General features: G+C 38.7%; 1 protein-coding gene across 3 annotated transcripts in view; it reads left to right on the forward strand.

Moving 5' to 3' along the window:
* TMPRSS7 (transmembrane serine protease 7) overlaps positions 1 to 14,088 on the forward strand; it is a 49,302-nt gene that overhangs the window by 16,442 nt on the left and 18,772 nt on the right. For all 3 annotated transcript variants that reach the window (XM_060099853.1, XM_060099851.1, XM_060099852.1), the window contains 2 exons: positions 442 to 572; positions 3,564 to 3,676. In XM_060099853.1, the coding sequence (XP_059955836.1) occupies positions 442 to 572; positions 3,564 to 3,676 (244 nt within the window). The remainder of the gene's footprint in view (positions 1 to 441; positions 573 to 3,563; positions 3,677 to 14,088) is intronic.

Here is a 14,088-nt window from a genome sequence, read left to right on the forward strand (position 1 = left end):
ACCACAATGCTATGAGGAGTATACTGTTATTATTACTACCATTTCAGAGTCGGGAAACTGGCATTTATGAAGAACTAGTTACTTCATTGCCCAGTTAAGTGATAGAGCTGAGTTCTGAACCCAGTTTTCCCTGGTGAAGAGCCCATGACTTTAGCTATTAAATACCCTGCCTGTATACCTTGTTTGTTCTCAAGGAGTGTCCAGTGACAGCCATCCAAGAGAATTCTTCATTAGTCACTAGACAAAAATTTCTGCAGCTATATCAGCTCCGCTCCATCTGTAGTGCCCTCTGGCCACTAATTGATGAAGACCTGGCTGGTAGAGTCTGATTCACAGGAACTGTGTGGATGGCCCAAGAAATGTGTGGAATTAGTGGTGGATGGAGGTCCGATCCTCAATAACCTATTATTTATGTGCTTTTGTTTTGTTATCTGGTTTCAGAATTTGTGAACCCACAAGGACATTAATGTCATTTGTTTCGACAAATAATCTCATGTTGGTGACATTGAAGTCTCCTCAGATACCTAGGCTATCAGGAATCCGGGCATATTTTGAGGTCATTCCAGAACAAGGTAAGCTTCCCCAATTGAAAAAAGTAATGAGAAATACTTGTTACGATAGATACTCCAGTCTTATCTCTCCCAAGGCTGTGTTGTAATACTAGTTGCATTAGTCAGGACCCTGAGTCAGGGTCTGGTTCAAAGAGGGAGATGGTATTCGTTATTCTAACAGATAACTTAATGTAAAGAACTGTTAACTCGTACAGAGGTGTTAACTGGGTAACTCAAAAGGCAAAAAAACAAAAACAAAACAAAAAAACTGTAAGGTATCATGGATGTAACACATGTAGGAAACAACTAGCACTGTAGATCTAGAGGAACAAAGGAAAGAAATTGGAATGATTACAGTTTAGGGCTTGGAGGAGGTGGGGTGGTCTGTGTAACGGAACTCAGACCTCCGCCCAGCTGGTGTTGGTGTCTATAAATTCGGAGGCAGGTGTTCATGAACCTGGGACCCAGACCTTTGAGGAGAGGGTGCCAGACAGCTGAGCTGGCATCATTTAGGGAGACACAATAAAGCGGAAGTTGGAAAACCTGCTAACAGATTCAACTCTGTTACAGGAAGGAAGAGTAGCTGCGAGGGTGAAGCAGCATTGCTGGGGTGACACTCCCAGGAATAAGAAACACAGTGAAGTTCTATTCTTCCCTCTCCAGCCTTCTAGTCTCCCTTTAGCACCCCCTACTGGCAGAGACTATCAGGTAGTGAAGGACAGAAGTGGTTTGTATAGTCCAGCCCAGCCTTGCAGAACAGAGTAGAGAGGGGTGGGTTTGGAGCTGAGGGACAATAGCTCAGTAATTAACACATTCTTTCATGAATTCTCATTTATAGTAATGCACGTAAGTGCCATCCTAGAAAGTGCTCATGATGCAAAACCCAGAGGTCTTTTTTTGTTTGTTTGTTTTTGCGGTACATGGGCCTCTCACTGTTGTGGCCTCTCCCCTTGAGGAGCACAGGCTCCGGACGCACAGGCTCAGCAGCCATGACTCACGGGTCCAGCCACTCTGCGGCATGTGGGATCTTCCCGGACCGGGGCACGAACCTGTGTCCCCTGCATCGGCAGGAGTACTCTCAACCACTGCACCACCAGGGAAGCCCAAAACCCAGAGGTTTTAATGGGTTTTTCTAGTGAGCAAAAAGTGACCTCCTCTTTACTCTTCTCTTTTTGACTTGGGTTGACAAAGTCAAACAAAACAAAATGAAAAGAGCCTTCACTGAAACTCTAATGTTTTTGTAATATTTGTTCCTTGGAAACTGGTCAGATCTTACAGGTCATGTCTTGGTACCTTCTTTATGAGCATCAACAAAGCTAAAGGAGTCAGAACGGGAGATGGGGGTGAGGAGGGAAGAGAATTGGGCTTAAGTAGATGGTGAGAGCTACAGGTTCATCACTATATTAGGGCAGTGGCTCATTTTGATAGGTTTTCCTCTGTCAAATTATTACAGAAAAATGTAAAATTGATTTATTTTTTTTTTTTTTTTTTTTTTTTTTTTCTTTTTGCGGTATGCGGGCCTCTCACTGTTGTGGCCTCTCCCGTTGCGGAGCACAGGCTCCGGATGCGCAGGCCCAGCGGCCATGGCTCACGGGCCCAGCCGCTCCGCGGCATGTGGGATCCTCCCAGACCGGGGCACGAACCCGTATCCCCTGCATCGGCAGGCGGACTCTTAACCACTGCACCACCAGGGAGGCCCAAAATTGATTTATTGAACTAGATATTTGAGATAGTGTTAGGTTGAAAATTATCTGTAACTCCAAAGGTTAAAAATAGAATTATAACAGAAATATTATAGTGGGATTTGTCTATTCACTCAACAAATATTTACTGAACATCTGTTGTATGCCAGAAATGACTGTAGGTGTTAGGGAAATAGTAAACAAAATAGAAAGAAAATCAGTGCTCTTGGACCGCTTATATTCTAGCAGAAGGATGACCATAACAATAAGAATAGACATGTAGATTGTCTTATTTAAATAGTATAACACATTATGAAAACTGGATATCTCTTGAACAACAAATACGCACTAATTTGAGCAAAATTAACTCAGAAGCTTTAAAAATATATATTTACAATGCTGTATGTCAAAATATACATACAGTGTTAATATGTTAATTATATCTCAATAAAACTAGAAGAAAAATATATTTAAACCATGTTTTTTAAAGAAAGGAATAGCATCCTATAGATCTGTAACCAAAATAAATGATTTGAAATAGCCAGGAGATGGAAGCAACCTAAGTGTCCATCATCAGATGAATGGATAAAGAAAATGTGGCACATATATGCAATGGAATATTACTCAGCCATAAAAAGAAACGAAATTGAGTTATTTGTAGTGAGGTGGATGGGCCTAGAGTCTGTCATACAGAGTGAAGTAAGTCAGAAAGAGAAAGACAAGTACCGTATGCTAACACATATATATGGAATCTAAGAAAAAAAATGTCATGAAGAACTTAGGGGTAAGACAGGAATAAAGACACAGACCTACTAGAGAATGGACTTAAGGATATGGGGAGGGGGAAGGGTAAGCTGTAACAAAGTGAGAGAGTGGCATGGACATATATACACTACCAAACATAAAATAGATAGCTAGTGGGAAGCAGCTGCATAGCACAGGGAGATCAACTCAGTGCTTTGTGACCACCTAGTGGGGTGGGATAGGTAGGGTGGGAGGGAGGGAGATGCAAGAGTGAAGAGATATGGGAACATATGTATATGTATAACTGATTTACTTTGTTATAAAGCAGAAACTAACATACCATTGTAAAGCAATTATACTTCAATAAAGATGTAAAAAAAAAGATTTGAAAACAAGTATAGACTTTGAACAGTATATTAGCTATACATAGTAGGGTACTATTTTTTTAAAAAAATAGTTTAATTTCAAAAATATATAAGCTTATTGACCAAGAAAATGTGCATTTGTAGTTAAAGAAATGTATGCTGTCTATTTCCCATAATCTCACAACTGCAAATCATTGTGTGTTGCTGGATATTTTTTTCAGAATGTGAAAACACAGTGTTGGTCAAAGAAATCACTGGCTTTGAAGGGAAAATTTCAAGTCCATATTACCCAAGCTACTACCCTCCAAAATGCAAGTGTACCTGGAAATTTCAGGTAGCCTAGTTTTAACAGTATCTTAGAAAATTATTGCTATCCTATTTTTAGTAGCTATTTATTTTTGAATTTAATTATACTTATTTTTTTAATTACAAAAAGAATGTCAGTTAATTTTATAATATTTAAACCTTATTAAAATATATTATCTAGAACATGAAAGTTTGTTGTAATTTCAAGCCGCTGCTCACAAATTAACTGCTTTTTGCAGACTGGGGCTTATTTGTCCAGTTTCTTACTTTGTATTAAAAAGAGCAAAGACATTGTTATAGGATCAAACAATTTATTTTATTATGGTAGAGCTCATTTATTAATTTTTAATTACTTCATCAGCATTATAATGAGAATAATAAAGAAATAATAAATTGAATTAGGCAATATATATTTCAGCTGTATAAGCAAAGCGGAGTGTAAATTTATATGAAATACATATGTCTCCCTCTGGCACTAGACAGGTAGTCCCTGGTTTTTGTTTGTTTTTCAAAATCTCGGTGTGTAACCTATTTTTCTTTCTCCAGCTGTTATATTAATGCAGAGGGAGGTCGCCTTTGCTCTTTCAGCATATACATATGAAATCATTTTTGTGGGGCATAGCAGTTAGATGTAAGTGACAAGCAGTGTCTAGTTTGTATTCATTCAACATATTATTATTAAATGCCTGCTCCGTGTCAGGCAGTATTCTGAACACTAGGATGCATGAGATCTCTCTTTCTCTCTCTCTCTCTCTCTCTCTCTCTCTCTCTCTCTCTCACACACACACACACACACACACACACACACACACAAGCTCTGCTGTCATGGAGTCCTCTATAAAGTAGGGGGAGACAGGTGACAAAGAAATAAACAAGTAAAATACATGCAGTGTGTTCCATGATGGTACAATGCTATGGAGAATACAGCTGGAGAGGGGCTCTGTAGCTGAGTCGGGGGGTGGCGGTGTGAAAGGTAGGAAGTCTGGGATTTGTTGTCTCAAGTAGGATGGTCAGGGAAAGCCTCACTGATGAGGGGACATTTGCATAGAACCTTGAGACACGAGGGAACTAACCTGGTGCATGCTGAGGGTAAGAGTGTCGCGGGTAAAGGGAAGAGCTGAGGCAAAGGCCCCGAGGAGGCAGGAGAGTGCTTGCTGCATGTAGGGTTCGTGCGCAGTCCTAACAGTTAAATATTGAAATAATTTTATTATACCCAAATCTCTACCTACTAGTAGGCATCCTTAAATTATTTTTTTATCATTATCCCAAATATTTAAAATATAATTAAGACATAAAGGTTCTGGATTCTTGCTCACTGCCAGATTCTTGGTGCCTTAGAGCAGCAAAAGCTCAGAGCCTCAGGTGACTAGCAAGTCTGAAGATGGGGAGAGGGGTAGATGGAAAGAGAAGAAAAGAAGCGTTGGGGAAAGAGGAGGGAAAGACATCAAACCTCTGCCTCTTCAACTCTCCAATAAGCAGAGTTATCTTCTTTATAATATCTAGAACAAGAAAGACCCCATTCCCAGAAGCTCCATCAAGTGTTTGAAAGTCCTTTGAGATAAAACAAATGTTGATCCCATGGTAACTCATAAGATTTAAAAGGAAAATCCCGAAACGTTGCTGTGATTAAGTTTTAGTCAGGGTACAAACAAAAATATCAGATCACTTTCTGTTTCACTGGGTCAAGGGCTAGAAATGCTGAACAATAGGAAATCTCTATAAGGAAAAGAGCATGGGGGTGGGGGATGCGAAAGGCGAGACAGGAAACACTGGGGACAGACTTGAGCGATGACACCATTCCCCAGAGGTCAAGGTTGGTTGTTCTCAGTGAGGAGGTTAAATAAAGCTGTTGCTTCGTTGGAAGGCTTTGAACAGCCACCGATAGCTGTGTGACAGCACGTTTCTTTCTTTTTTTTTTTTTTTTTGAATTTTTGAATGTTATTTTTTTTTATAGAGCAGGTTCTTATTAGTCATCTATTTTATACACATCAGTGTATACATGTACATCCCAATCGCCCAATTCATCACACCACCACCCACACCCCCGCCGCTTTCCCCCCTTGGTGTCCATACAGTTGTTTTCTATATCTGTGTCTCTATTTCTGCCCTGCAAACTGGTTCATCTGTACCATTTTTCTAGGTTCCCCATATATGCGTTAATATACAATATTTGTTTTTCTCTTTCTGACTTACTTCACTCTGTATGACAGTCTCTAGATTCATCCACGTCTCTACAAATGACCCAATTTCATTCCTTTTCATGGCTGAATAATATTCCATTGTATATGTACCACATCTTCTTTATCCATTTGTCTGTCGATGGGCATTTAGGTTGCTTCCATGACCTGGCTATTGTAAATAGTGCTTCTATGAACATTGGGGTGCATGTGTCTTTCTGAATTATGGTTTTCTCTGGGTATATGCCCAGTAGTGGGATTGATGGATCATATGGTAATTCTATTTTTAGTTTTTTAAGGAACCTCACCTCCATACTTTTCTCCATAGTGGCTGTATCAATTTATATTGCCACCAACAGTGCTAGAGGGTTCCCTTTTCTCCACACCCTCTCCAGCATTTGTTGTTGTTTTCTTTCTTTTTTTTTTATTCAAACAGAAAGTCACAAAAATTATAATCATCCTCATCAGTTCACTCAGTCCCAGGTAATTAATTTTTTTTTCATCTTTATCTTTTTTTAGCACTTTTATGAATTCATCAGGTTTCCATTAGAGTTCTGAAAATGATTATTCATTCAGTTCAGCAGTATAGTCAGTTACGAGAAACCTGTACTTGTCTGAGTCTTTTCCATGAATTCCTTGAAGATGAAACCCTTTTAGAGGAACATTTTTGCAAAAGCATCAGAGTATACCCAGAACTGTCTGTAAATGACAAAAGACTTTAAAATGACCATAGATAAAGATTTGATGAATGTTCATAATAATGCAATTGACAAGGAAATTTAGTTATTTCTGAGATATACATTTTAAAGTATTAACTAGAATTATAACATTATACCAGAACATATAAGATTTTAGAAATTTCATGTAATGTCTGAAACATTTATATTGACATATTTCCATACAAATAACCCAAAGAAAGTTTAGTATTAATTGTTTTTTGTTTATATTTTTTATATTGCAGGTTCTTATTAGTCATCAATTTTATACACATTAGTGTATACATGTCAATCCCAATCGCCCAATTCAGCACACCACCAACCCCACCCCACCGCGGTTTTCCCCCCTTGGTGTCCATAGATTTGTTCTCTACATCTGTGTCTCAACTTCTGCCCTGCAAACCGGTTCATCTGTACCATTTTTCTAGGTTCCATATACATGCATTAATTTATGATATTTGTTTTTCTCTGACTTACTTCACTCTGTATGACAGTCTCTAGATCCATCCACGTCTCAACAAATGACTCAATTTCGTTCCTTTTTATGGCTGAGTAATATTCCATTGTATATATGTACCACTTCTTCTTTATTCGTTCAGCTGTCGATGGGCATTTAGGTTGCTTCCATGACCTGGCTATTGTAAACAGTGCTGCAGTGAACATTGGGGTGTATGTGTCTTTTTGAATTATGGTTTTCTCTAGGTATATGCCCAGTAGTGGGATGGCTGGATCATATGGTAATTCAATTTTTAGTTTTTTAAGGAACCTCCATTCTCCGTAGTGGCTGTATCAATTTACATTCCCACCAACAGTGCAAGAGGGTTCCCTTTTCTCCACACCCTCTCCAGCATTTGTTGTTTGTAGATTTTCTGATGATGCCCATTCTAACTGGTGTGAGGTGATACCTCATTGTAGTTTTCATTTGCATTTCTCTAATAATTAGTGATGTTGAGCAGCTTTTCATGTGCTTTTTGGCCATCTATATGTCTTCTTTGGAGAAATGTCTGTTTAGGCTTTCTGCCCATTTTTGGATAGGGTTGTTTGTTTCTTTAATATTGAGCTGCATGAGCTGTATTTTGGAGATTAATCCTTTGTCCATTGATTCATTTGCAAATATTTTCTCCCATTCTGAGGGTTGTCTTTTCATCTTGTTTATGGTTTCCTTTGCTGTGCATAAGCTTTTAAGTTTTATTAGTTCCACTTGTTTATTTTTGTTTTTATTTCCATTACTCTAGGAGGTGGATCAAAAATATTTTTGATCAAAAATCATAAATAAGGGGCTTCCCTGGTGGCACAGTGGTTGAGTGTCCGCCTGCCGATGCAGGGGACACGGGTTCATGCCCTGGTCCGGGAGGATCCCACATGCTGTGGAGCGGCTGGGCCTGTGAGCCATGGCCGCTGGGCCTGTGCGTCCGGAGCCTGTGCTCCACAATGGGAGAGGCCACAACAGTGAGAGGACCGCATACGGCAAAAAAAAAAAAAAAAAAAAAATCATAAATCAAAAAGATTTATGTCAAAGAGTGTTCTTCCTATGTTTTCCTCTAAGAGTTTTACAGTGTCTGGTCTTACATTTAGGTCTTTAATCCATTTTGAGTTTATTTTTGTGTATGGTGTTAGGGAGTGTTCTCATTTCATTATTTTACATGTAGCTTTCCAGTTTTCCCAGCACCATTTATTGAAGAGACTGTCTTTTCTCCATTGTATATCTTTGCCTCCTTTGTCATAGATTAGTTGACCATAGGTGCCTGGGTTTATCTCTGGGCTTTCTATCTTGTTCCATTGATCTATCTTTCTGTTTCTGTGCCAGTACCATGTTGTCTTGATTACTGTTGCTTTGTAGTATAGTCTGAAGTCAGGGAGTCTGATTCCTCCAGCTCCGTTTATTTCCCTCAAGACAGCTTTGGCTATTCAGGGTCTTTTGTGTCATGATACAAATTTTAAGATGATTTGTTCTAGTTCCGTAAAAAATGCCATTGGTAACTTGATAGGGATTGCATTGAATCTGTAGATTGCTTTGGATAGTATAGCCATTTTCACAATATTGAGCCTTCCAATCCAAGAACATGGTATATCTCTCCATCTGTTGGTATCATCTTTAATTTCTTTCATCAGTGTCTTATAGTTTTCTGCATACAGGTCTTTTGTCTCCCTAGGTAGGTTTATTCCCAGGTATATTATTCTTTTTGTTGCAATGGTAAATGGCAGTGTTTCCTTAATTTCTCTTTCATATTTTTCTTCATTAGTGTATAGGAATGCAAGAGATTTCTGTGCATTAATTCTGTGCATTGATTTCTGTGCATTAATTTTGCAACTTTACCAAATTCATTGATTAGCTCTAGTAGTTTTCTGGTGGCATTTTTAGGATTCTCTATGTATAGTATCATGTCATCTGCAAACAGTGACAGTTTTACTTCTTCTTTTCCAATTTGTATTCCTTTCATTTCTTTTTCTTCTCTGATTGCCATGGCTAGGACTTCCAAAACTATGTTGAGTAATAGTGGTGAGAGTGGACATCCTTGTCTCATTCCTGATCTTAGAGGAAATGCTTTCAGTTTTTCACCATTGAGAATGATGTTTGCTGTGGCATTGTTGTATATGGCCTCTATTATGTTGAGGTAGGTTCCCTCTATGCCCACTTTCTGGAGAATTTTTATCATAAATGGGTGTTGAATTTTGTCAAAAGCTTTTTCTGCATATATCAAAATGATCATATGGTTTTTATTCTTCAGTTTTTTAATATGGTGTATCACATAGATTGATTTGCATATATTGAAGAATCTTTGCATCCCTGGGATAAATCCCACTTGATCATGGTGTATGATCCTTTTAATGTGTTGTTGGATTCTGTTTGGTAGTATTTTGTTGAGTATTTTTGCATCCATATTCATCAGTGATATTGGTCTGTAATGTTGTTTTTTTGTAGTATCTTTGTCTGGTTTTGGTATCAGGGTGATGGTGGCCTCATAGAATGAATTTGGGAGTGTTCCTTCATCTGCAATTTTTTGGAAGAGTTTGAGAAGGATGGGTGTTAGCTCTTCTCTAAATGTCTAATAGAATTCACCTGTGAAGGCATCTGGTCCTGGACTTTTGTTTGATGGAAGATTTTTAATCACAGTTTCAATTTCATTACTTGTGATTGGTCTGTTCATATTTTCTATTTCTTCCTGCTTCAGTCTTGGAAGGTTATACCTCTCTAAGAATTTGTCCATTTCTTCCAGGTTTTCCATTTTATTGGCATAGAGTTGCTTGCCATAGTCTCTTAGGATGCTCTGTATTTCTGTGGTGTCTGTTCTAACTTCTCCTTTTTCATTTCTAATTTTAGTGATTTGAGTCCTCTCCTTCTTTTTCTTGATAAATCTGGCTAATGGTTTATAAATTTTGTTTATCTTCTCAAAGAACCATCTTTTAGTTTTATTGATCTTTGTTATTGGTTTCTTTGTTTCTATTTCATTTATTCTGCTCTGATCTTTATGATTTCTCTCCTTCTGCTAACTTTGGGTTTTGTTTGTTCTTCTTTCTCTAGTTCCTTTAGGTGTAAGGTGAGATTGTTTATTTGAGATTTTTCTTGTTTCTTGAGGTAGGCTTATATAGCTATAAACTTCCCTCTTAGAATTGCTTTTTCTGCATCCCATGGGTTTTGGATCATTGTGTTTTCATTGTCATTTGTCTCCAGGTATTTTTTGGTTTCCTCTTTGATGTCTTCAGTGATCTCTTGGTTATTTAGTAACGTATTGTTTAGCCTCCATGTGTTTCTGTTTTTTACATTTTTTCCCCTGTAATTGATTTCTAATCTCATAGTGTTGTGGTCAGAAAAGATGCTTGATATGATTTCAATTTTCTTAAATTTACTGAGGCTTGATTTGTGACCCAAGGTATGATCTATCCTGGAGAATGTTCCATGTGCACTTGTGAAGAAAGTGTAATCTGCTGTTTTTGGATGGAATGTCCTATAATATCAATTAAATCTATCTGGTCTATTGTGTCATTTAAAGCTTGTGTTTCCTTATTCATTTTCATTTTGGATGATCTGTCCATTGGAGTGAGGTGTTAAATTCCCCCAATATTTTTGTGTTACTGTAGATTTCCTCTTTTATAGCTGTTAACAATTGCCTTATGTGTTGAGGTGCTCCTATGTTGGGTGCATATATATTTATAATTGTTATATGTTCTTCTTGGATTGATCCCTTGATCATTATGTACTGTCCTTCTTGTCTCTTGTAACATTCTTTATTTTAAAGTCTATTTTATCTGATATGTGTATTGCTACTCCAGCTTTTTTTTGATTTCCGTTTGCATGGAATATCATTTTCCATCCCCTCACTTTCAGTCTGTTTGTGTCCCTAGGTCTGAAGTGGGTCTCTTGTAGACAGCATATAGATGGGTCTTGTTTTTGTATCCATTCCACAAGCCTGTGTCTTTTGGTTGGAGCATTTAATCCATTCACATTTAAGGTAATTATCTATATGTATCTTCCTATGACCATTTTCTTAATTGTTTTGGGTTTGTTTTGTAGGTCCTTTTCTTCACCTGTGTTTCCCACTTAGAGAAGTTCCTTTAGCACTTGTTGTAGAGCTGGTTTGGTGGTGCTGAATTCCCTTAGCTTTTGCTTGTCTGTAAAGCTTTTGATTTCTCCATTGAATCTGAATGAGATCCTTGCTGGGTAGAGTAATCTTGGTTGTACGTTCTTCCCTTTCATCACTTTAAGTATATCATGCCACTCCCTTCTGGCTTGTAGAGTTTCTGCTGAGAAATCAGCTGTTAACCTCGTGGGAGTTTCATTGTATATTATTTGTCATTTTTCCCTGCTGCTTTCAATAATTTTTCTTTGTCTTTAATTTTTGCCACTTTGATTACTATGTGTCTTGGCGTGTTTCTCCTTGGGTTTATCTTGTATGGGACTCTCTGCACTTCCTGGACTTGGGTGGCTATTTCCTTTCCCATATTAAGGAAGTTTTCTTCTATAATCTCTTCAAATATTTTCTTGAGTCCTTTCTCTCTCTCTTCTCCTTCTGGAACCCCTATAATGTGAATGTTGCTGTGTTCAATGTTGTCCCAGAGGTCTCTTAGGCTGTCTTCATTTCTTTCCATTCTTTTTTCTTTATTCTGTTGCATGACAGTGAATTCCACCATTCTGTCTTCCAGGTCACTTATCTGTTCTCCTGCCTCCATTATTCTGCTATTGATTCCTTCTAGTATAGTTTTCATTTCAGTTGTTGTATTGTTTATCTCTGTTTGTTCTTTAATTTTTCTAGGTCTTTGTTAAACATTTCTTGCATCTTCTTGATCTTTGCCTCCATTCTTTTTCCTAGGTCCTGGATCATCTTCACTATCATTATTCTGATTTCTTTTTCTGGAAGGTTGCCTATCTCCACTTCAGTTAGTTGTTTTTCTGGGGTTTTATCTTGTTCCTTCATCTGGTACATAACCCTCTGCCTTTTCATCTTGTCTATCTTTCTGTGAATGTGTTTTATGTTCCACAGGGTGCAGGATTGTAGTTCTTCTTGCTTCTGCTGTCTGCCCTCTGGTGGATGAGGCTATCTAAGAGGCTTGAGCAAGCTTCCTGATCAGAGGGACTAGTGGTGGGTAGAGCTGGCTCTTGCTCTGGTGAGCAGAGCTCAGTAAAACTTTAATCCACTTGTCTGCTGATGGGTGGGGCTGGGTTCCCTCCCTGTTGGTTCTTTGGCCTGAGGTGACCCAACACTGGAGACTACCTGGGCTCTTTGGTTGCGTTAATGGTGGATTCTGGGAGGGCTCACCCCAAGGAGTACTTCCCAGAACTTCTTCTGCCAAGTGTCCTTGTCCCCACGTGAAACAGAGCCACCCCCCACCTCTGCAGGAGACCCTCCAACACTAGCATGTAGGTCTGGTTCAGTCTCCTCTAAGGTCACTGCTCCTTCCCCTGGGTCCTGATGCACACACTACTTTGTGTGTGCCCTCCAAGTGTGGAGTTTCTGTTTCCCCTAGTCCTGTCGAAGTCCTGCAATGAAATCCTGCCAGCCTTCAAAGTGTGATTCTCTAGGAATTTCTCCTCCTGTTGTTGGACCCCCAGGTTGGAAAGCTTGATGTGGGGCTCAGAACCTTCACTCCAGTGGGTGGACTTCTGTGGTATAAGTGTTCTCCAGTCTGTGAGTCACCCACCCAGCAGTTATTGGATTTGATTTTACTGTGATTGTGCCCCTCCTACTGTCTCATTGTGGCTTCTCCTTTGTCTTTTGAGATCATGTTTCTAAATGGAAATCATGTAAAAAATAATTTGTGACCTGTAAAGTATCTTTGCATTTAATAAAAATGATGAAGAACTGCATGACTTAAGTAACAAAAATATTGACTCAAATCATGATAAAACCTTTTCTACACAAGAGTTAATTTTATCATCCCCAATCCTTCTTAGTGACTGGTTTGATTTCCAAATCTACTGAAGAACAATCAATTCCCTTCTCAAACTCACTTCCAGCTGAGTTTTTAAGGTCTTATTTATCTGAGAAGGATTAACTCTTGCTCCAACTTAAAGCTCATCTGATTCTTCTCTCAAGCTCTCCTGTCTGTTCAACAAATGTTTGTTGAATGTCTGCTGCATGTCACTCACTGTACAGGGATGACTAGTAGCAAGGTTACCAAAGTCCTTCTCTCACAGAGCTAACAGACTACAGGGCAGGAGGGAGATATTAAATCAATAAAACCAAAAAAGGACTTTGAGGTTATAATATGTCTTCTACATTTGTTTAGTACTTCAGTGTTTTCAGCACACATAATTTTATTTGTGCTTCAAAGCATACCTCTGATGTAGGAGTTATATTCTTGTCATTTTATAGATAAGGAAACAGAAATGGGGACAAAGCATTTGCTAGAGGCCACTCCAATAGTAAGTGACCCAGGTAGGATTAAAAGGAATCATGCCCCTCCATAAATAAATTCAGCAGCCTCTCCTTTTCTGGGCTCCTAAAGATGTTCAGCTTCCCTATCTGTCATAACATTCACTTATCTGAACATTCATCTCCCTCTCTCTTCCTTCTTTTTGTTTTCCAAATAATCAGTTTTGTTTTAGAGTCTTAGAAGAAAAAGTAAAGCAGTCCCTTCAGTTGTTTTATCACAGATGTCATCAGCCCAGCACCATCCAGTTAGGTCCACCAGACATAAGCAGGGATCACTGTGGGCCATGCAAGTTCACCTTCTCATGTCACACAGGAAATAGATGGGATTCCCCAGAAGAGAGCCTCTCTTCCATGATTCTGTGGCAAGCATATTTGCCAAAGAATTTTCCAGTGCTCATCTGAGGTGGGTTCTTGTTTGTGTGTACACGTGTACACAACCACTGGCAAGTTAGGGGTTACTGAAAGTAAGGCATGTCCTGCATTTTGTTACCATCACTGACTAGAGAGAGATTTAAATACAGCAGTTCCAGATCAGAAGAATTCCTCTCCTTACTTGGTTACAGTTTCCAAAACAAAGGTACAGCGCTGGGCAGTGGGAACAGAGAGCACAGAACATAGAGGGAAATAGCGTACTTAGTAGTTTCACGTTTCTCATTCATTTGTTGAAATAGCTTG

The sequence above is a fragment of the Mesoplodon densirostris genome, chromosome 5, assembly GCF_025265405.1.
Source record: "Mesoplodon densirostris isolate mMesDen1 chromosome 5, mMesDen1 primary haplotype, whole genome shotgun sequence".
Classification (NCBI taxonomy): domain Eukaryota; kingdom Metazoa; phylum Chordata; class Mammalia; order Artiodactyla; family Ziphiidae; genus Mesoplodon; species Mesoplodon densirostris.